The sequence below is a fragment of the Chelonoidis abingdonii genome, chromosome 2 (assembly GCF_003597395.2).
Source record: "Chelonoidis abingdonii isolate Lonesome George chromosome 2, CheloAbing_2.0, whole genome shotgun sequence".
NCBI classification, from domain to species: domain Eukaryota; kingdom Metazoa; phylum Chordata; order Testudines; family Testudinidae; genus Chelonoidis; species Chelonoidis abingdonii.
The window spans coordinates 301,687,148-301,709,627 of NC_133770.1; the positions used below are offsets into that span (position 1 = coordinate 301,687,148).

Genomic DNA, 22,480 nt, shown 5'->3' on the forward strand with positions numbered 1-22,480 from the left:
TCCTTTCTGCCTTCTTCCAAGTCATACATGGAATGCCCTCCTTAATGTTTACCAGGTCACCTCCCTCCCTTCTCTCTCTCTGGCAAACTCCACCCCCTCAAAAGGCCACAGCAGGTTTAAAACCAATAATGGGTCACTGCTTTACTGTGTAACCACGTGATCTTTTTGCTTCACCTCTCCCTTTCCTCTCCTAAATTCTGCTATTTCATTTATCTATAACCCACACTTGTCGTCATATCCAAGTTTAGACTGCAAGCTCTGGGGCAAGGACTGTAAACTTGCTTTTGTGGAGTACCTGGAAAGTTTTTGGTTGATCAAAGGGGAAAAAAAAAAGATACAACTTGAAACATTTGGGTGCCCTCTACCCTCACCCCTTGATTCAATGTTAGTTATGCACCGACAGAGAACAGTTGCATTTTAGAGTGAGCAGCTTCGTTTAGACTCTACTAATAGAGGCTTCCTTAGCTCAGAATATCATTTTTACCCTCAGATTTAAGGATGAAAATGGATTAATGTTATTTGTTTTTGTCTCTTTACAGACTCAGGCAGGGCACTGGTTTATATTTTTGAGGCTATCTTCACAACCATATGGGTTATAAACTGTTCTTTTTTTAATGAAAGTTGAGGTTGTTAAGGGATGAATTTTGTGACAGAGAAACATGGGGGCCTCGTGTTTATGTGTCTGCATAAATATGAGGCCTGCTGAGGCACATCTGTGTCAGGGCAGGTCTACTCTAATCACAATTCAGATAGACAGAAGTTATCTTTAGTTTAGCTCACTCAGGTACCCGAGAAGTGAAGTTACAGCAGCGTGCACGTCCGTGTGGACTCTACAAGATGGCCCAAAACCCCCTTAGACATATCCTTAGAGAGAAGCCAGTGATCCAGAACACTAATAGGCTAGAGAACTACAATATTTTATACTTATCAGCAAATTCAATCCGCATTAGCCATACCACTCAGGCTGCTCTGTCCACAGCCATGAGGAATGCAAGAAAAAAGATGGAGTATGTGTCTATACAAAAATATAAACATATTAAATTTATAACTGAAATGCAGGAGTCGGAGCAACAGATGTAAGCTACTTTCAAGTTTGTAGTGTGACAAAAGTTCCTCCTCTACCTTGGTGGGTCCTGCGCTTACTGGCAGATTTGCTCACTTCAGTGATCTTCCCCACAGTCTGGGTCAACTTTCCTGTGTCTGATCAGGAGTTGGGAGCGTTTGGGGGAACTGAGCCCGCTCTCTACTCCAGGTTCCAGCCCAGGGCCGCTGTGGATTGCAGCTGTCTATAATGCCTCCTATAACAGGCTGACGTGACAGCTACGACTCCGCTGGCTACTTCCCATGGCCCTCCTTCAAATACCTTCTTTTACCTCAACCCAGGACCTTCCTCCTGGTGTCGCGATTAATGCTTGTACTCCTTAGTCCTCAGCAGCACACCCTCTCACTCTCACCTCCGTGCATCTCTTGCTCCCAGCTCCTCACACCACTTCCTCTCTCTCTGGCTCCGCAACGTGATGGAGTGAGCTCCTTTTTAAACCCAGGTGCCCTGATTAGCCTGCCTCGATTGGCTGCAGGTGATCTAATCAGCCTGTCTGCCTTAACTGGTTCTAGCAGGTTCCTGATTACTCTAGTGCAGCCCCTGCTCTGATCACTCAGGGAACAGAAAACTACTCATCCAGTGACCAGTATATTTGCCCTCTACCAGATCCTGTACCCCACTGGTTTGGATCTGTCACAGTAGGATAAGGCAAATTTGGTTACAAAACGCTGTGTGTGAGACATTCCTCATACAAAAAAGGGAAGTTTATCAATATGAAACCAGACAACTATACTTTCTCCATACAATAGGGATTATGTGCCATAATAAATATGACATGCTGTGATAGCCAAATTTATTTATTTATTTCTGGGAGTTTATAGCCACATCCCCAGCCCACAACATATACCTTCTCAAATGCATTTTTCTGCCTTAAGACATGTATTTTTTAATCCTTTAAAAAAAATTATTACCTTTGAAGGGAGAGCATGCAGATTTTGTTTGAAGACAGGAGATTTCACCATTTTGCGTGTTGTTGTGAGCATCAAATTCAGGGACTTTATGTTGGTCTGCATCACTTTCTACCTTCAAGGTGATCTTCTGTGAACTAGGAACGGCCCCAGTTACTGAATTTGCACAGAATGCAGGCACTGATAAGTCTTCGATATTGGGTGTTTTGACACCATCAAGTGTTCTCTCAGCTCGGTGAAGTACTGGCATGTATTTTTTGTCTTTGATGCTTTCAACATGGTCTTCTGACTCCAACTGCTGTGGAAAGTTACTTGTAACACACTGGCTGCTTTCTCTAGATGTCGCAATGAGATCTGAAGTTATATTTGTGTCATCATCACTCCAATATACAGCTGAGACTTCTAAGGAGTTACATGAAAAACCTGACTGTGTGTCAAGACCAGCTGCTTTGCAATTGTCACTGCAAATACCTTCATGAAGCCCACCTGTTCCACTAGAACTACTGCTACTTAGTTTTTGGGTAAGCTGATGATGCTCACTTTCACTTTCACCAGTGCTATTCGATGTGTCAGAGAATATGAAGTCCAAATCTTTGATTTTGGTGCTCTGTTCAGAATCTACATCAGGAGACTTCTGGGGAGATTTATCAGAAGAATATTGATTATCTAACGCTAAATACACCCTAGACTGAAACTGTTCCTCTTCAGACAGGGAATCTGCACTTGGGCTTTCTGGAATTTTACTTACCACATCTTTTTCTAGTACATCAGTCCATGAATCTGCTGAACTGGCAGCAAGTTCAGTAAACCCAAACTGACCGTCAAGGGGGAGACTCTGGGACTCAGATATTAATTTAACTGACTGTTTTCCATTTACTTGAGGTTCAATACTTGAAAATAGAAGTAAACTGCTTCCATCTCTCCTTGTAAGGTCATCATGGTCTACTTCACCTACAGATTTACAGTCAGTGTCTTCTTCTACTTTACTTTCAATGGGTGGCACAAACCTTTCAGGTTTTATGTTTTCATTTACCGGGTTCTCATAGTCATTTGTTTTTTTAAAAAACTCTCTCACCAGTTGGGCAATATTTTTACTACTTTCCTTCTCCATTTCATCAACATGCTGAGCAGTTTGAAGAATGGGGTATTTTTTAAAGAACTGCTTGACACTACTGCTAACAAACCGATCATGACACTCCTTCAAATCAGTGGGAATGGAAAACAAGATTACATTAGGACTGGGCAGGTCAGATACAGACTGCTGCATGGAAAGAGACCCCAAAGGGCAGTTTCTCTTTTGGGAGCACTGCTCATCTTCAGAAACTGAAGTTCCAGAATTTTCTCTTCTACTAATGTGTCTTTTCAGTGTTCTGAAAGAATTATTTTTGTTTGCTTCTTTATTCTGAGAATCTTTAGTCTCCTCTTTATGAGATTCCATTCTGTTCATAAAGTTAGACTCTGAAACAGTTAAACCTTCGTTACTGCCTTCAGAAAAGTCTGCACATCCTGTGGGCTGGCATATCTTTGCTTGGGATTTCAGGGGTTCAGAGTCTTTGCTTTCTTGCTGCATATACACCAGTTCATTTGTTTCTGTTTTCTGATTAAATTCGTCTTTTTCTGCACAGAAGCTGGTCAGCATTTCATTTACCGGAGAGTTTTTGACAGTATTTAGGGCTCCAAGAGGTGCAGCTCGTGTCCCCACATCTAGTTCCTGAATGCAACCATCAAGCAATCTATTCTCAGGCTCTGGATTCTCTAGATTTTTTCCAGCTTGGATAGAATTAGAATCAGCATTTCCTACATGTTCATCTGAACAACCTGCATCTCCCTTATTCAAACCAATCTCTGCAATGCCTTGCACTGCTTCCATCTCTCTCTGGCTTCCTGGTACACAGGGAAATTCTATAGAATTATATGGACAACATAATGGCCCAAGCTCATGTTCTGCAGTTGCTTGGTTCTCCGTTTTTTCTTCTCTCAGTGTTGGGCTTTTTACTAAGTGACTGAATTCACCAGCCATCATGCCGGTGCTACAATTTTCAGGTCCAGCAATTCTAACTTCACTTAGATCATTGCAAAAAGAATAGCTTTTTTCCTCCAAACTCGTATCTGTTGACTTTTCTGTACCTATCATTGATTTCATATCATCTGTTTCAATCACTCTGCTTAGCTGATCTTCATTTGGTTTGCAGTCCAAGTCAGCTTGCAGAATAATGCTGTTAGAAACACTGTCTGGATCACAGATGACAGTGTCCTTTTCCTTCAGGATTTTGCTTCTTTCATACTGCATTTCAGTTGCATTTTTCATTCTCATGCTATTTTCTTCCTCCTTTTCCTTTTCAACTTCAGAATCTGAGATATATAAATTAAGCTCCTCTGCACTGAATAACTCAGACCCCTCTGTAGGGTCAGTTTCAATTTCCTTTAGGAGGTTTTCAGCTATATTTTCTTTGGCAGATTCAGGCTTTCCAAATGCAACAGCCTGCATCCCGACCGCAAGATCATTTCTGTCTACACTGTATGGTTGTGTGTCCATTTCAGAAGTTTGTAGTTTGATTCCACCTTCCTCTTGGCATATACTATTTTGAATACTCTTTTCCAAACCAGTTGGTGTCAAGATTTCAGTAGTCATATTTTGTTCACACAGCTTCTTCAAATCACTGTCTATGACAAAGTCCTCTGGGTACAGTGATTGTTTCACAGGATCCTTTTCGGATTTCAAGGCTATGTTACTTTCCAAATACTGGGACTCTCCGGCATGGGAATCTGTCTTCTGGGGGTCACGGAATGCACTAGATCGCTGTTGTAATTCCAAATGGGCAGAGCTAACAGAAGAGTTCTTACTATCCTCTAGGTAATTATTCAATGTTCCCAAATCAAGCTCACTAAAATGTGCATCAGTGTGCTTAAATTCCACTTTATCTTTTTCCTGTGTAACTGATTTTACACTCCATTTATGGTTTACTGCCTCAACTTTATTTTCACCATTCAACTTCATATCTTCTTCATTCCTGGTGTCCTGCTGGGGCAAGCCGTAATCATTTACAGGTTCTGGATTGTTTCCCATGTCCCTTTTATTCACAGAGTAAGGGGACTGTCTTTGTGAACAGAAATAATCATTAAAGTCAGAGCTTCTTTCTACTACTAGAGAAGTCTGTTTGGATAAGCATAATAGCGAAAGATCATCTGCTGTTACACCCTCTAATTCTGAAGAGTAATACGCTGTATTCCCTTCCAGCCTGTTTGTGGGTCCTTCTGTAATGCTGCTGTGATTAAGATTTGTTTGTCCAACACACACATTTGCCATAATCTCCATCTCTTTATCTATACTTTTGTTTTTTATATTTTTCTGTTGTTCAATTATGCTATCATTAATGGCTGTTCCTGAGTCATGTCTCTCTCCAGGTATTTTCATTATCACTTTACTTTCGACACTATCTTCATCTGTCTTTATACAAAATGTATTCTCAATACTAGCTGACTGATCAAGCTGCTGCTCCCCTGATGCTGTATCATCCACTACCGAGCAAGCAGTTTTCAGTTCCTGGCAATTAGGATCGTGCATCTCATTATTATCATTAAGAGTGGAATCCAAAGTATGGCCGACAAGGATTCCAACTGTTTTAATACACTTGGTGTTAGAGGTTGAAAGAGAATTGGAAGAAAACACAGAAATATATGACCCGTTCTCTTGTTTCCCTGGAGACCTCTTTCTTTCCAAAGTGCAGTCACTCTTCTGCAGCAGACACCGATCAGGAAATTCTTCACCTACTTCAATCGGTGACTCAGGATTCATCACTTCCACCAATTTCTGTGTGTTTTCCAAAAATGTCACTTTATTTGGAGAAGAACATGAAGCTACAAATACTGTTTTTCCGTCAAAAGTTTCTAACCATGGTTCTGAAGGCAACTTTTCCTCTGCTTTGGAATCTAACTCCATCTGTTTGGAGACCTCTCGCCAGGAATTTTTACTTGCATTGTTATCCAGTATAGTTCTTTCATACGCCTCTGAAAATTGTTGAAGACTCAAATGTGTGTCCACAGACATGTTTACTTCTTCCTCACAGATACTAGTGTTTGACACACTATTTTTGTTTCCATTTACTGCGGGTTTTGTAGCCAGTAAGTTTATTGCCCTCTCATTTATTAGCCTAGTTTGAGTTCCCACTTCTGCATATGATATTTCAACACAATCTGTAAATGAAGATATTATCATCTCTGTATTCATGGAATTCATCTTTGATTCACTCTCATCTTTGTCTCCGTATCTAACATGACTATCCATTGTTAAAGAGATGCCATTTACATTCATATCGGTTTGCTCTTCATCCCCTTCAGAAGCACTCACTTCCAAATGTATTTTATGGATACCCAAATCACTGACCTCCTGTGGCACACCTTTTGTAGATACTGATGTAATCATACATACGTGGTCTGTCTGAAAGCCTTCAGACTCTATACACACAGTGGCATGAGAAATATTTGCCTTATTGCATGCATTCTGTTTCACAGAAGTTTCAGGTTCATTTTGAGACAATGACTGGATGTTCATTTCCTGGCTCACTGTTTCACTAATGGACCTCTTGGCAGATGTAAAAGCTCCAGAGTCTTCATACCTGCAAGGATACTCAGGAGAAGTCATTTCTACTACTGTGGTCTGCAAACCGCAAAATGTTCCGCTCAAAGGTTTGACAACTGCCCCTGATTTATATGATTCCTCTTCCTTTGGAGCTGATTGGTGAGGTGAGCTCTCACTGGACAAAGATCTAGAGGAAGATGGCATACAATTACAGGAAGAATCATTAGTTACATCTTCCAAGTATATATCTTTAGATAGGATATGGTGTTTAGAAGGAGAAGATACATGATAGTCTGAGATATTCTGTGCACACAAGGACAGGTTCTCTGGTGCTGTGGGCTCTGGATTGTTTTGCAACATCTTTGTTACAAGCCCATCCACTGCCACATGAGAAGCCACTGATGATTCTTCCTCTTCTGAATGAGGCATATCCTGACACTGGACAATCTTTGTTCCACTGGCTCTAGAGACAACTTGTTCTGTAACACTGCTCTGGAATAAGGCAACCCCACTGACATTGTCATCCTCCTTTTCTTGGGATTTAGCAGAACCAATATCACAATCAGAACTGGATATTTCTTTTGCTGCACACATTGTCAGAACTTTAAGAACATCAGAAGAGTTCTGACATTCTAGGTTAATTATTCCAGTGTCTGAAAGCATGTAGTCCTGATCTAAAGCATTTTGCAACTTCTCTTCAAAAACATGATCTCTGTGCATTTCTCCCACTTCTCTGTTTGATATCATCATGATTTTATCATTGCTAGGTTCAGCTCTTTCTTGAATGTCCAAAGTAGTTTCAGGCTTCTGAATTTCCATATCTAAGATATTATTTAAAGTTTCCAATTCTCTGTCAGCCAAGGAACAACTGTCACTTCCTACAATATCACTACTTTCTTTTATTGCTTCCTCATTTGGCATAAGGCTGTTTTGCTTTATAACAACTGAAGTCAGCTTATCTTTGCAGATCTCATTTTTGATCTCAGAATGCCAAACACTATGTGGAAGTTCTGAGTCTGGCACAAATGATATGCTTACTTCCCGAGTTCTGTCTGTGGTCATAGCAGTTTCAGAAGACAAACCCAACTCTTCTACACAGGTTTTACCATCTGCATTCACTAGTTTCTTTGGACTCACCACTTCTTTTGCAGGAGACCTACCATCTGGATCTTTACCCAAAGCAATGTCTTCTGGGACAGTGTTTATTGTTATACAGTCACTGTTTTCTAAACAGTTTTCTACTGCAACAATAACCAACTCTGACAAGCTATTTACAGGAAGACTATCCTTTTTCTTTGAATGGGATTCACAGGTTTCAGCACCAGTAACAGATACAGCCACACATGGAGTTTCTTCGACACAAGCATCAACAATACACTGCTCCAATGAATACCTATTCTCTTCTTCTGTTGATCTTTTCTTTTCCATTAAATTCACCTTATAGCCAGTGACTGATGGCACTTGAACATTTTTCATAGCTTCGTTTATCACTTCTGTGACTTGTATTTGAATACAAGGTTCTGAACTCCCAGAAGTTTCATGTTTAGCTGTTTCTTCAGTGCTGTTAATAACGTTGATCTCCATCACTACATCATCGTCAGAGTTTGCACAACTTCCAAGCACTGACTTATCAGCTACGGGAGCCAGTGGGCTGGAATCAAGGTTGCCTCCACTTTCTACTAGAAAAGAGTCTGAAAGATCTAGAGTGTTATCAGAAAGACTAGCTCTGACAATAGCTCTTCCACTTGGGTCACTGTCATGTGTCTCTACAGCAACTCTTGAGTGAGGAAAAGGCGGTGACGGTTCTCGATTATAACAAGTTACAGCAGGAAGTTGTGTTTCCGTTTCACCACTGTCTTGTCTCTCATCCAGGAATGGTCTGTAAAACTTTGGCATGCTTTCTGATGTGCATGCTTGGGCTCCACTTGGTTTCACACAGGGAAAGTCAGAATTAGCCAGTTCTGCTGTCCTTGCAGCATTTTCCCGAAACAAAGACGACTGTACAGTTTCAAAGACACTTTGTTGAGAAGGCTCTGCAGTGACTGTTGAACCCTTCCTATGGACATATTCAGGTGAAGCAGAACGCACAATCTGAGAATTAGGTCTAGTGTAGTCTTCCAAAGAAGTATCTGGTGTTGCAGTTGATGTAGATGTTGCAGGCATTTCTAATTTGTCTGAAGTCACATTAACAGAATTTGTACACAGAGAAGACTTCACTGAAGATAGTACTGAGCCAGCTGATGTTAATGGCAGAGTCACACCGACTGTAGGAGGCTGCTTATCACCACAGCGTGTGCTAGATTTAGATGGAGCTCCACTATTTTGGACTAATTGAGAAGTCCATGCCAGCTGGGATATAATGGGAAGGCCAACATTGTTCTCAAAGACCAGACCTGAGTTGTACACTGGTGGTACTTCAGGAGATGTCAACAGCGGTAACTGAATCTGCCGAAAAGAGACAAGAGTCACAGCACCATAAAATGCAACATATAAATAACTGAGAAGGAATGAACTTTGGTTTTACATATTAAGTGTAAAAACAGAAACCCATGTAGCATGGATGACTTGATATTTTATATCTACTTAATCCCTCTTCACCACCACCACCCGCTAACTCAATGCCACCCTCCACCACACACCCCAAATTACTACACATTAAGTGGACACAATTTTTGACTAGAGGGAGCATAATAGCCTTCTTCCCCAGAGGCAGCTGGTGACCCAGGTTTTATAATTGGGGATGCTGATATTTATTACACTCCAAAACGTAGTCAGTGCTGTTTTTCAGGAACTGGTCCAAGTTCCAACCACACTTCTTTCTTGTTCTGTCTGGCCACTGTAGGCACCCTTGAAAGAATTTAGAAGCAGTGCAGGAGTGATCAGAGGGAATTCAGCAAGAGGGCGCAGGGGGAAGCAGTGCTTGGTGAAGACAGGATTAAGAAATGTATACATACAATAGGTATTTATTATTTTTTCCATTTCTAATATAAATGTATTTATTTATTATAACGGAATCTTCAAGATGTACACACAAACAGTATGACATTTCTGTAATCATTGTCCTTCCTTCCCAAATTCCCAATCTTGTTTGTTGCTATCATTCATTGTATCTTGTCTAAAATTTAGAAAATAAAGTACACTGGGCCAGGATCTGGGTCTCATTTGTCTGAAAAGCACCTATTACATATGTGTATTGAACAAACAACAGCATGACTCCTGCAATGAGCAGGGGAACTGATTCAGGGGGTCAGAGAGCATTTCACATACTTCCACCATTAGTTTTCTTAGCTGAAAAAAGGAATACCATTTGTCAGATGAAATACCCTGAGTACAGCTAGTAATTTCTTTTTCCTATGTTCTGCCTCACCTGTGGTAGTGAATTCCTCACCTCTCCACGTGCAGTTCGCAACTGATCGATCCTACAGTAACAATGTTCAAACTGAAACAGAAGTGCAAGAGGTTTATCTGAAACACAACCTCACTTTAATTCAAGATCCAGAAGACAAAAATGAAGATGAGGCCTAACACCTTGTAAACTGCATCATTTACTGCTAATTAACAGATTTCAGTTTTCAGACTTAAAGGAAGTCATGTTTTTTAAAGTCTTCCAATTTTAATGCAAGTTAGTCTTACTTAGTTACCTTTAAAAGTGACTCATTCCCAGAGTTTGTAGCATAAACAACTATACTGATGTATTAAAAGAATCAAAGTCATCTGAATACTGAACTTATGGGAGTTCTCTTCAGTATCACTAATTAGAACAGAGGTCTCTAAAACTCTGGTATACTGATGGGACCCTGCCAGATGCACAAATGCAACACTTAATTTATTTAAGATCAATCAGGTCACAGCCACTCCCATCCAGTTTGCAATGAGGACAGGACATTTGGATCAAAATAGAGCACAGAATGCTGGGACTCATAGTTCCCAATGGGACGTACCTTGTATTAAGGAGGAGGGTAACCACAGGCCGCACTGTGTAACAATATGGATCACATTTGACCCCCCGAGCCATGCTTTAGCTACTCTTACAACAGATGAAAGAAAGAATAAAATGTACCAGAAAGTAAAATTCTGAATTTGGCTGACGAACTTGTGTTCCAGGCCTGATACCATTCCCTGCACGATGTCCAAAGGTCACAGTATCTCCTTCCTGCAAGCTAACTGTACCTGAAAATTTAAAAACAAACAAAAATATTACGTCATAACAAACAATCTCTCTTTTCAAAAATTCAGAACAACTATTGTCGGATGTATTACATCAGGAGATACAGAAACCATAATATAAATGTTAAATAAGCATCAAATAAAGTGATGTATTATGTATATCCTAACACAGCAGTTGGCAACCTATGGCACACGTGCCAAAGACGGCACACGAGCTGATTTTTAATGGCATGCTGCTGCCTGCCAGAGTCCCTGACTCTGGCACCCCCACACATACCCAGCCCCCTCCCCCACCCAACGCCCTGATAACTGCACCCCCCTCACATGCCCCCAGCCCTCTGCCCTGACTCTTGCATCCCCCCCATCTCCAGCCCCACCCTGAGCACCAAAACAGGAGCTCCTGCACCCCGCCCCCGGCCAACCACATTCCCACCTGCACCCCTCGCACCAAACGGGAGCTGCCCAGGTAAGCGCGCAACACCCAAACCTCCTGCCCCAACCCTGAGCCCCCTCCCTCATTCTAGCCCCTGGTCAGACCCTACCCCCAATCCCCAGCCCTGTGCTCAGTGCACTCCCACCCTCAGCTCAGTGCAAAGAGAGGGGAAGAGAATGAGCCAGAACCAGAGAGAAGGTAGGTACTCACTGTATATGGGTAGGGCCAGGACCTCAGACCAGCAGCGGGCTGAGCAGGTCCAACAGCCAGGATCCCAGCTGGCAGGAGCAGGAAGATGGAACCCCTGAGCAGCAGCAGGCTGAGCTGCTCAGCCCCAGCCCACTGCTGGTCTGGGGCACCGGCCGCCGGCCCCGCACAGTCCGCTGCCGGTCTGGGGTTCTGGCTGCTGGCCCCTTGCCAGCCGGGGTCCCAGCCGCAGGCCCCGCTCAGCCCGCTACCAGCCTAGGTGAATGGAACTCCAGATCAGCAGTGGGCTGAGCAGGCCGGTGGTGTAAGATCAACATTTTAATTTAATTTTAAATGAAGCTTCTTAAACATTTAAAAACCCTTGTTTATTTTACAATACAACAATAGTTTAGTTATATAATATATAGACTTACAGAGAGAAACCTTCTAAAAAATATTAAAATGTATTACTGGCATGTGAAACCTTAAATTAAAATGAATAAAAGAAGACTCGGCACAGCGCTTCTGAAAGGTTGCCGACCCCTGTCCTAACATCTGATCCTAGAGAGAGGAATGCACAAGATTCCTCTAGATACCCTTGAACGTCTTCCTTCCACACTTACCATTGATTCTAACATCATTCACATAAACACCTGTCAAGCTGGAATCCACAAGTCTGTAAGTATCATTGGTTCGAATCACTCTAGCATGAGTCCGGGAAATGTAATCTCTTCTCTCTGAAACTGGACAACTGATGAAATAGTCCACAACATCTTTGTTTCTTCCAATCAGGGTAACTGCCTTATAGAAACTTTAAACAAAGTTTAAAAACAAAGACAAAAAAAAAAGTCAGATTTTTCTCTGTTACATATAGCTGCTTCTGAAGAAGTCTGGATTTCATGGAAAGCAGTGTAATTACAAGAGACTGGAGACAACACCTCTTGCTGTACCACAAATAGGTGCAGTAGAATTTCCAAGGTCTAGCAACTGAATTACAGTTGGAGTAATGTATCATCGTTTTCTGGTCACTACCAGAGACGATACATAGAGCAAAACTAACTCAGCATAGTAGGGAGTGGTTTCAGAGAACGCAGGGCTCACATTTTCAGGAGTAACCAGTGATTATGGGCGTCTTGATCTTTGGCTGCCCAACTTGACACACATTAAAGGAGCCCACTGGGGGAAGAGGGGAGCAAGAGTAATCTGTACTAAGTCCACAGAATACTGTGAGGACTAAGTTACAGCTGATTTTATATAGTATTTTTATTAATGAACTAAAAAAAAAAAGGAGGAGTAAACAGCTAATAAATTACATTCACGGGCAATAATAAAGTAGGAGGAGTCAAATACCACTCAGGGCACAGAAATAATCATAGAATATCAGGGTTGGAAGGGACCTCAGGAGGCCATCTAGTCCACCCCCCTGCTCAAAGCAGGACCAATTCCCAACTAAATCATCCCAGCCAGGGCTTTGTCAAGCCTGACCTTAAACACCTCTAAGGAAGGAGATACCACCACCTCCCTAGGGAACCCATTCCAGTGCTTTACCACCCTCCTAGTGAAAAAGTTTTTCCCAATATCCAACCTAAACCTCCCCCACAGCAACTTGTAATAATACAAAGGAACCTAGAGAAACTGGAAACATAAGCAGAAAAGAAGAGATGTTCAACGTACACATCTGGGGGAAAATAAACAAAAAACCCACTGCACTGACAGTACCAAGACTGTTCTGTTAAATATTCAAAGTGGCAAAGTCAAAACTGTCCAAGCAAGCTGTGAGAACCAAACTCGTGTAAGAGGAGTTGGCCAGACTTTTAGGTTGATCAGCTGGTATCCAATCCAGGCCCTCCAAAGGTTCTGGGACCCGTACTGCTTATTGAGAGAAATTTAATATAATTTATAAAATTGACAGAGTTACAAATCTCAGACTAAAATAAAATCAAGAAAACATAGGTAAACTACTATTAATGATATTAAACTAAACTAAGAACATACTCTGTCAAATCAGGCTCGCATCATAACAAATTAGTCTCAGTACTGGACACCATCTAGAATACAGACCATCACCACTCATATTTAACATGAAACACAGGCGTAAAATACAAATCCCAGCATGTAGTTTTCATTCTTGAGCAGAGCAGCCCAAGAGCTGTCTTACACAGTACTCACTGGATAACCTCTGCAACACCGGAGACAGAAGCTTTGCGGCCTATGCTGCGCAGGTGACACTGGTTGAGCCCCCCACCGTGTGTTTGGCAGATTGTTGCCATTTCAGAGAATACAAACTTGCTTTACATCTGGAGGGGAGGGGGGGGGGGAGGAATAAATTAAAAATGAAGTGAATGAAGCATGTAAGTTTCACATTGCTCACAAAAACATTCCCACTTTATCTACAATTCTTCAATGCATTTATCCCAGAAACTCCAAATATCACCATCCACAAAGTGAACTGAAGAAACAGTCCAGGGTCAAAAGTGGAGGACCAAGTTCCATGGCCAACAAGTAAAGCGAACATAGCTTTTTCTTTCTAGGTTCCCTCAGTTACATAGTGCTTTACATCCCAAGGATCCCAAAGGCTTAACAAATTATGTATAGGAAATATTGTGCCCATCATAGAAATATAACCAACCTTGGTATGGAACATCATAGATCTTGCACAGACCATTATACAATTGTTATTAATTTTCTGGTACTAAAAGAGAGAGTGTCCTTTCCATAGATTCCAAGACCAGAAGGAACACTGTGGTCCTCTAGTTTGACTTTCTGCATAACTAAACCAGAGACCTTTCCCAAAATAATTCCTAGAGCATAACTTTCATATCAACATCCAATCTGGATTTAAAATTGCCAATGGTGGGGAAATCCACCACAACTCTTGATAAATAGTGCCAATGGTTCATTACCCTCACTGTTAAAAAAAAAGCCTTATTTCCTATCTGAATTTGACTAGCTTCAACTTGCACAGCCATTGGATCATGTTATACCTTTCTCTACTAGACTGAAGATTTGATTATCCAATTTTTTTCTCTTATGTAGATACATATAGACTGTAATCAACCCACCCCATAACCTTCTCTTTGTTAAGCTAAATAGACTGAGCTCCTGGAGTCTATCACTATAAAGTGTAATTTTCCTGTCCTTTAATCTTTCTAATGGCTCTTCTCTGAACCCTCTCCAATTCATCAACATCCATCTTGAACTGCAGACATCAGAACTGAACACAGAATTCAAGCAGTGGTCAAACCAGTAGCAAATACAGAGGCGCTATTTCACCTCTACATCTACTCAAGATTTCTCTGCTTATGCAGCCAAAGATCACATTAGCCCTTTAGGCTACAGTATCACACTCAGAATTCATATTCAGTTGTTTATCCACCACAACCCCCAAATCTTTTTCAGGATATAGTCCCCCCCATACTGTCTGTATAGCCTACATTCTTTGTTCCTAAATGTATACATTTACATTTAGCTGTATTAAAATACATTTGTTTGCTTGTGCCCATTTTATCAATCAGTCCAGATTACCCTGTACCAGTGACCTAGCCTCTTATTATTTAACTCCTTCCCCAATTTTTGAGTCATCTGTAAACTTTATCAGCAATGATTTTATGTTTTCTTCCAAGTAATTCATGAAAATGTTAAATACCATAGGGGTCAAGAACTGATCCCTGTGGCATGCCACTAGAAACATACCTGCTCAATGATTCCCAACTAGCCAGCTCCTAATCCCTGTCACATATGCCATGTTCATTTTATATCATGCTAGTTTTTTTTAATTAAAATGTTTTGCAGTACAAAGTCAAATGCCTTACAAAGATCCAAGTATGTTACATCAACACTATTTCTTTTACTCACCAAACTTGTAATCTCAAAAAAAACTATCTAGTGTGATTTTCCATACACTCATGTTGATTGACATTAAATTGCCCTCCTTTAATTCTTTACCAGTTGAGTCCCATATCACCTGCTCCATTTTGTTGAAACAACATTAGTTATTTAGGCCAGAAGAATTTGGCCAGAGCACTGAGTTAACAAAAGAGCCACAGATCTTTAATGAAAGCTGGACTAGATCTTGGTTTTATGTCTCATCTGACAGACAGCAGCTCATCAACTCTTAGCATCACACAAACTCAAGGACCAATCCAGCAGATCTTACAAAGGCAAATGGGCATTTTGCCCACACAAGGAGGAAGGACTGGTCCATACCTTGAAGTTCCATTGAATCAGCAAGTCTACAGTCCAACTATTCAGTCATTAAGAAAGGAGGGGAAAAAATGCATCCCACACAAGCTTCCAAAAACTCATACTGATCTTTTAATCAATAACTTGTGACTAGTAGTTTATGTTTATCATTTACCAGTTTAAATCTGTCACTCTGAAGAGACTTTATATTCATTATTAACTAGATGAGTATTGGTAGTCACTGCCATCACAAGGATTTCTTGCCTACCTGCACATAAATATTCCAGCATTTGGGTTAATGTCAACAACTCCTTATTCACCAGAAGGAAAAACAGCAGCAAGGATTCAAGCAAGATCTAAAACCTGGTGTGTTAAGTCTTCACACTCCTCCAGCATCCTAGAAGACCTTAAAACTTGTTACACTGGTACCCTCTCCCTCACCCCACCCCTGCTCCCTCCTGATGTCTGTTAGAAAGCTGTAAGATCTCTAGGGCAGAGACAGTGTCTTCCTAATGGATGTGCTAGTTCAGTGCCTAGCACAACGGGCCCCACATCCTAAACGAAGGCTTTAGTTGCTACTGCAATTCAAAATAATGTGGTCAATTTACATTGCATCTATGGTTTGAGATTATTTGCCTGAATTGGTCACCACTATAGGGGAAAGAGTCTAGCACTCTCTGGAGAACAGTGTTCATTTGTATGCACCCCTGGGCATGACATACAAGATAGAAGCCCAGCTATCTATCCTGTTATTTCTAATCTCTACTGGCAGTGTGCCAGAACGCCTTCCCCATAGAGTTATGGTGCATGAAGGTCTGGAGAAAACCAGAAAGCTGTTTTACATACCACTAAAACAGAAACATTTGAGACATGTGGTAGAGCTCATCTTAGACCTGTTGGAATGAGATCTCTAGCTCATAGCATACATCAACTTGGACAGTCTTAGAATGGAAATTAGGCAACCTCTAGTGTCGTCCATGCACAACAAATAAACTGGGTAATTTCTGTTGCTGGACAGGAGCAGCTCCTGCTCCATGGGGAGGAGGGACAGCCTATGGTCCCCTCCCACATCTGTCTTTGTAGGTTTCCTGTTATGTTCTTATAAAACCACAAGCAGCAGAAGCTCTTAAGGGCTCGCTTAAAGCTATACTACCGATTGTATTCATGCTTTATCAAGAAAAGAGAGTTTGTCCCAGGTGAGAAACTTAGCTAGGGTTACTTGGTAGTTATCTTTTGACTTCCCTCTCCAGAAGTGAGTAGTGAGAAACAAGAGGAACCAAAAAGTTGAATTCTCTGTGGCAACTGAAATAGAAATATTCAAGTCCCTTGAAGGATTAGACACCCACCATTTTCGGTCTTGGATGGAGATGATATGGAAGCTGGAATTAACCAAAGATTTTTTTGCCCATTCAAAAATAAAACAAAAAACAAAAACAAACCCACACCCTAATTTATTGGGAGGGCCACTCTGCCAGGTTGCTTTATCTAATGGATGTTGAACAAATGAGACATTTTTTTGATCTGGTGTTCTTCTTGGCCCAATGTCTCAGCCTCCGAGATGTCTTCCAAAAAATTTTAAGTCATTCAGAAGGAGAGAGCAAGAGAAGACTGTTGGTGGTGCTACAACATAATCTGATGAAAAGAACACAGATGGGAACCCTCTGGGATGGAGCTGTCTAGGATCTTTTCATCCTCCCAATCCTCTGAAAATCATGGTTAAAAAAAGTCAGCTGCCAGCAAGACTGTCTTGAGGTTCTTTTTAATGAAGAAGACCTTCTTTCTTCCCCCTTCCAGATTAACATAAACGAATCTTGAGATACCAATAAAACCAATATGCCCTTGGTTCATAAGCATATGGTATATTCACCTCTGAAGAAATGAACAAGCTGACAAACACTAGGACCCAATCCCCAGCACAATCAATCAACACAACATCATGAACAGAAAAACTAATATTGTGACATCAAGGCTTCAATTGCTCAGAGCATCTGACACAGGAGCCAGATGCCATCAATGCTAGAAACTCTGATGTTAAGGTACTCGCAACAGCAGATGTTGAAAATACTAGTATTAGTAAGAGTTCAGACACCCAACCACAGTCATTGTAACAGACAAACCACTAAGGAGATTCTTGAGCTTAATGACTCCTCCTCTACCCCGACAACCCTCAGGGAGACAAGCAAAGCAGACTCTTTGGAAGACAGAGCAAGTTCACCATGAGAGCTCCATGGCTGAGCCTACACTTCAAGCAAAAGCCAATCCTGTCCAGATCATGATTGGGGTATCAGAGAATCACAGAATCAGAAGTGTAGAGCTGGAAAGGACCTTGAGAAATCTTCAAATCCATCCCTCTGTGCTGACACAGGACCAAGTAAACCTAGACCATCCCGATAGGTGTTTGTCTAACCTGTTCATAAAAACATCCAATAACGGGGATTTCACAACCTCCTTTGGAAATCTATTCGAGTTTAACTACCCTTATAGTTAGAAAGTTGTTCCCAATATCTACCCTAATTCTCCCTTGCTGTAGGCTTCTACCTTTGTGGACACAGAACAAGTGATCACCATCCTCTTTACAACAGCCCTTAACATATTTGAAAATTGTTACAAGACCCCCCCCTCACCCTTTTTCTCAAGACTAAAGATGACTTTAAAAAAAAAAAAAAACAACACACTTTTCTTCACAGGTCAGATTTTCTAAGCCTTTTTTCACTTTTGTTGCTTTTCTCTAGACTCTCTCTAATTTGGCCACATCTCTCCTAAAGTGTGGTGCCCAGAATTGGATACAATACTCCCAGCTGACGCCTCACCAGCGCTAAGCAGAGTGGGAAAATTACCTCCTGGGTCTTACATAGAAACACTCCTATTAATACACCCCAGGGTTACAGCAGCCTTTTTCACAACTGCATCACATTAAATTTGTGATCCACTATAATCCCCAGATCCTTTTCAGCAGTACTACCACCTAGCCAGCTGTTTGGCTTTTGGGGGTTTTTTTGGCTTGTGCATTTGATTTTTCCTTCTTCAATGACAAATGCAAAGTACTACATTTAATTTCATCTTGATTTCAGACCAATTCTCTAATTTATCAAAGATCATTTTGACTTCTAAGCCTATTTTCCAAAGTGCTTGCAACCCCTTTCAATATAGTGTCATTTTATAAACAAATTCCACTCCATTATCCAAGTCATTAGTGAAAATGTAGTACCAGACCCAGGATTGATGCCACAAGAAATATCTTCCCAGTCTGGACAGTGAACCACTGATAACTGCTCTTTCAGTGTGGTCTTTCAATAAGCTGTGCACTCACATTATAGTAATTTCATCTAAACCCTATTTTCCTAGTTTGCTTATGCAAATATCATGTGGGATAGTGTCAAAAGCCTTCCTAAAAATCAAGCTATACCATTTCTACTGGTTCCCTCCCACTCATTAAGCCAGTAACCCTGTCAAAAGAAGGAAATTAGGTCGGTTTGGAATGATCTGTTACTGACAAATCCATGTTGGCTATTTCTTATCACGCTGTTAATTTGTAAGCACACACAGATAATTATTTAGTTAACTTAGAAGGCTCCTTTCTCTCACAGAATCCCCTTATTAGTGTTGGTAGTCCATTGCTGACAAAGATGACAATATTGTTACAACTCTCATTTATGCCTACACATATCACTTCAAAGTCCGAACCCTGATGCACAGTCAGCCACACCAAGGGCATGGGAAGTCCATATCTATGATTTTTGCTATGATGCAGCTCTGTGGTGCCTTTCACTTGCAGCCTTCAGATTTCGTCTATCCCACTCAAACCTGTTAAAGGCTGATCTTGCCAGAGAATGCCAGTGAATCCTGTTCTAAGGCATTTGCTTGAGTTGAAACTGATACCAGATCACTAGAGACTGCTCTTCAGGTTCTCTCTGAAGTGCTTATACGGAGGACCCATCTTTCTTTTGCCCTGACTCTGCTCCCCATACAAAATCTGTTTTGGGAGACAGTGGTTTTCCATTCTGATGACATGTTTGATTCACCCACACTGTACTCTCAGCAGCATTTCCTCGATGCTGGTTGTTTGCGCTCTCTCAAGGACCTTAACATTGGTCACTCTGTCCCGTCAGCGAATGCTCATTATTGAGCGGAGGGAGCACATGTGAAATTGCTCAATGTATGTAATGTGCTGTCTATGAAGAGTCCAAGTCTCAGATGCATACAGGAGAGATGTTAGAACCACAGCACTGTAAATCTTCATTCTGGTGGAGACACAAATGTTGCGCTGGTTAAGGACTTTTGTTCAGAGTCGGTCAAGAACCTGCCTGGCTTTACTAATTCTGGAGGCAATTTCCTTATCAAGGGAACGGTCACTCAAGACGGTGCTAAACAAATACTTGAACTGATCCACATTTTCCAGCTGTGTGCCTTGGATTAAGATGGCTGGTACTGGGGCATTGGAATGAGAAGCTGGTTGGAACAAGACCTCTATCTTCCCAAGAGTGATGGTGAGGACAAAAAGCTGGGATGCTTCAGAAAACCTATCAATGATGACCTGAAAGATCATCATGCCTGTGGCCATCAAGGCGCAGTCATCTGCAAAAAAGTGCCTCGACAAGAAGTTTCTAAAGTGTCTTGGTCTTAGAGAGGGAGCCACCGAGGCAGCAGCAGATGTATATCCCCTGATCCAAGTCCCTAGTGGCATGGCGGAGGACATAGTAAAAGAACAACATTGGAGCAAGTACACAGTCTTGCTTCACTAGATTTGAAATTTCAAATGCATCAGAAGAGTCACTATTGGAGAGCACTTGCACTATCATGTGGCCATGGAACAGACAGATGATTTGTATAAGCCTTCCTGGGCAACCCAGTTTATGCAGAATAGCCCATATACCCTCTCCGTTAACTGTATCAAAAGCTTTGGTTAAGTCAATGAAAACTGCATACAGGTCCATATTCTGCTCTAAAGAAACATTTTTCCTGGACTTGCCTTACAACCAAGATCATGTCTGTAACACTATAACCAGCTCTGAAACCACACTGCACTTCTGGCAGATTCTCCTCAGATACATTCACAATCAGTCTGTTCAGTACAATGCAAACTAGTACTTTCCATGCCGTACAGAGAAGAGAAATGCCTCTGTTGTTTCTAGTCAGCTTTGCTGCCTTTGTTTTTAAACAGTGACACAATAACATCATCGTTGAAGTCTTGTAGCATTTGGGAGGAAGAAGAAATGCCACTCAAAATGTCATGAAATACTTCAATACCCTTTGGACCTGCTACTTTGTACAATTCTGCTGAAATACCATCCTTTCCAGATGCTTTGCCAGGGTTCAATTGTTTTAATGGCTTTCATGACTGCAACTGATGGCGGGAAGTTGAGATCCTCTTTGATGGGTTTCTTGGGTAACTGATCAAGGACACACCGATCAGCTGTGGATGGTCTATTGAGTAGAATATTGAAGTGTTCAACCCTTAATAGTACCCTTGACATAAAACACAATAGAACGGGATAATTAGCTAAGTCCCTGCATGCTGAGATGCTTTCAGGCACAGAGACCCTTTTTTGTTTGAAAGTTCTATGATGCAACCTTATCAAATCACATCCAGGACCCATCTGTCTGATGTGGAGAGAGGCCATTAGTCCTTGAATTTTAACAGTGTCCCCACTAGGTGTTTCTTGTCAGACCTCTCCTGACCATTATCAGACACTGTTTCTAGTGTTGGAATTTCCACTGCAGGAAGACTAGTCTCTCCTCTTTCCAGGTTTAGACTTGTTCCATTTTCTTTTACTGCTGTCTCACCTACCATACTTCACAGTAGCCATGAAAAAAATATTTAGATCTATAATAAAGGTCAACTATACTTTTTCGCAGCTCTGAAGGTAGATGGGTTCAGTAAGGTCTTTTTTGATTTATCTGACAATTCCATCACCACTTTGTCTAACTGTTCCCAAGTAACTGATCTCTGAATATTTCAAAGCTGTTAACATATTTTTGGCATATATGTATCGCCCTTCCAGGCTCACAACCAGAGATGCTGTCTGGTCATCACATTCATGTCTTCAGCACATGCCATGACCTCCAAAGCATCTCTGGCTGCATTGGCTATGAATGCTGAAGTCACTACGATTTTCTTTAACTCCGAACCTAACTGCATTGATCTATCTTAACCTTTTTGGCAGTCTGTCTACCAAACTCAGTCCAGGTCAGTATGCTGCAACAGCAGAAGACATCAGAGAGGAAGATGCAGCCTCAAAAATATGTGTCAGTGGTATTTCCATTCTACAGTTGTTGGTTCTTTTGGGAAAAAGTCCTCTTCCATTTGGATAGCAGTATCTCTGACTAGTGATGAAACTGTCCTGTCCGCTTTGGGAAGAGACAAGATCTGCTTATCTATAGTGCACTTTCTCCAGGCTTCCCAAAAAAACTCTACAATCTCAGAGACTTTGACACTGTTTCCCTTTCAGATGTAATTACTTTTTCCAAAAAGATGTGAAGGGGAATGTGTGGTTCATATTCTAAATGGGCTGCGAATTTTATTTTTTTTTATTTTAATTTTTGCAATTTCTGTAGCAGTCTCCTCTTCTCCCTCCTACGAATCTTTTCTAATGAGCTCATCTGATAGAATGCCCAAGTACAGTATCTAATCATCTTTTGTAACATCTTCTCAAATGATTAAACTGGAAAAAAAATTCCTCGTATCACTTCATCCTGTGTTTCAGATACTGAGATTGAGTTTTCTCTTGTGAAGATCTTGACTTTCCACTTGACTTCTCTCTCTCTTGGACTTAGATTTGAACAGATGTAACAGTCTTACCAGCCTGTCCTTGTTTTCTCTGTGACAGATTTGGCCAGTCCTGCTTATGGGTTCCCTGTACATCAAAGGGCAGCAGTCTGGGGTAAAGAGTTCTCTCCATTTTTCCACCGTTCTTTGAGGCATT

At 41.3% G+C, this 22,480-nt stretch overlaps 1 protein-coding gene across 2 annotated transcripts in view; it reads right to left on the minus strand.

The window, feature by feature from the left end:
* The window catches only part of LOC116838398 (uncharacterized), a 63,388-nt gene that overhangs the window by 40,588 nt on the left and 320 nt on the right, over positions 1–22,480 (minus strand). For both annotated transcript variants that reach the window (XM_032803542.2, XM_032803539.2), the window contains exons 2-6: positions 13,545–13,672; positions 11,999–12,186; positions 10,650–10,759; positions 9,957–10,028; positions 2,014–9,034 (exon numbers count right to left, since the gene is read on the minus strand). Coding sequence is in view for 1 of the 2 variants with exons in the window: in XM_032803539.2 (XP_032659430.1) it covers positions 2,014–9,034; positions 9,957–10,028; positions 10,650–10,759; positions 11,999–12,186; positions 13,545–13,645 (7,492 nt within the window). In the remaining variant the exon portion in view is untranslated. The remainder of the gene's footprint in view (positions 1–2,013; positions 9,035–9,956; positions 10,029–10,649; positions 10,760–11,998; positions 12,187–13,544; positions 13,673–22,480) is intronic.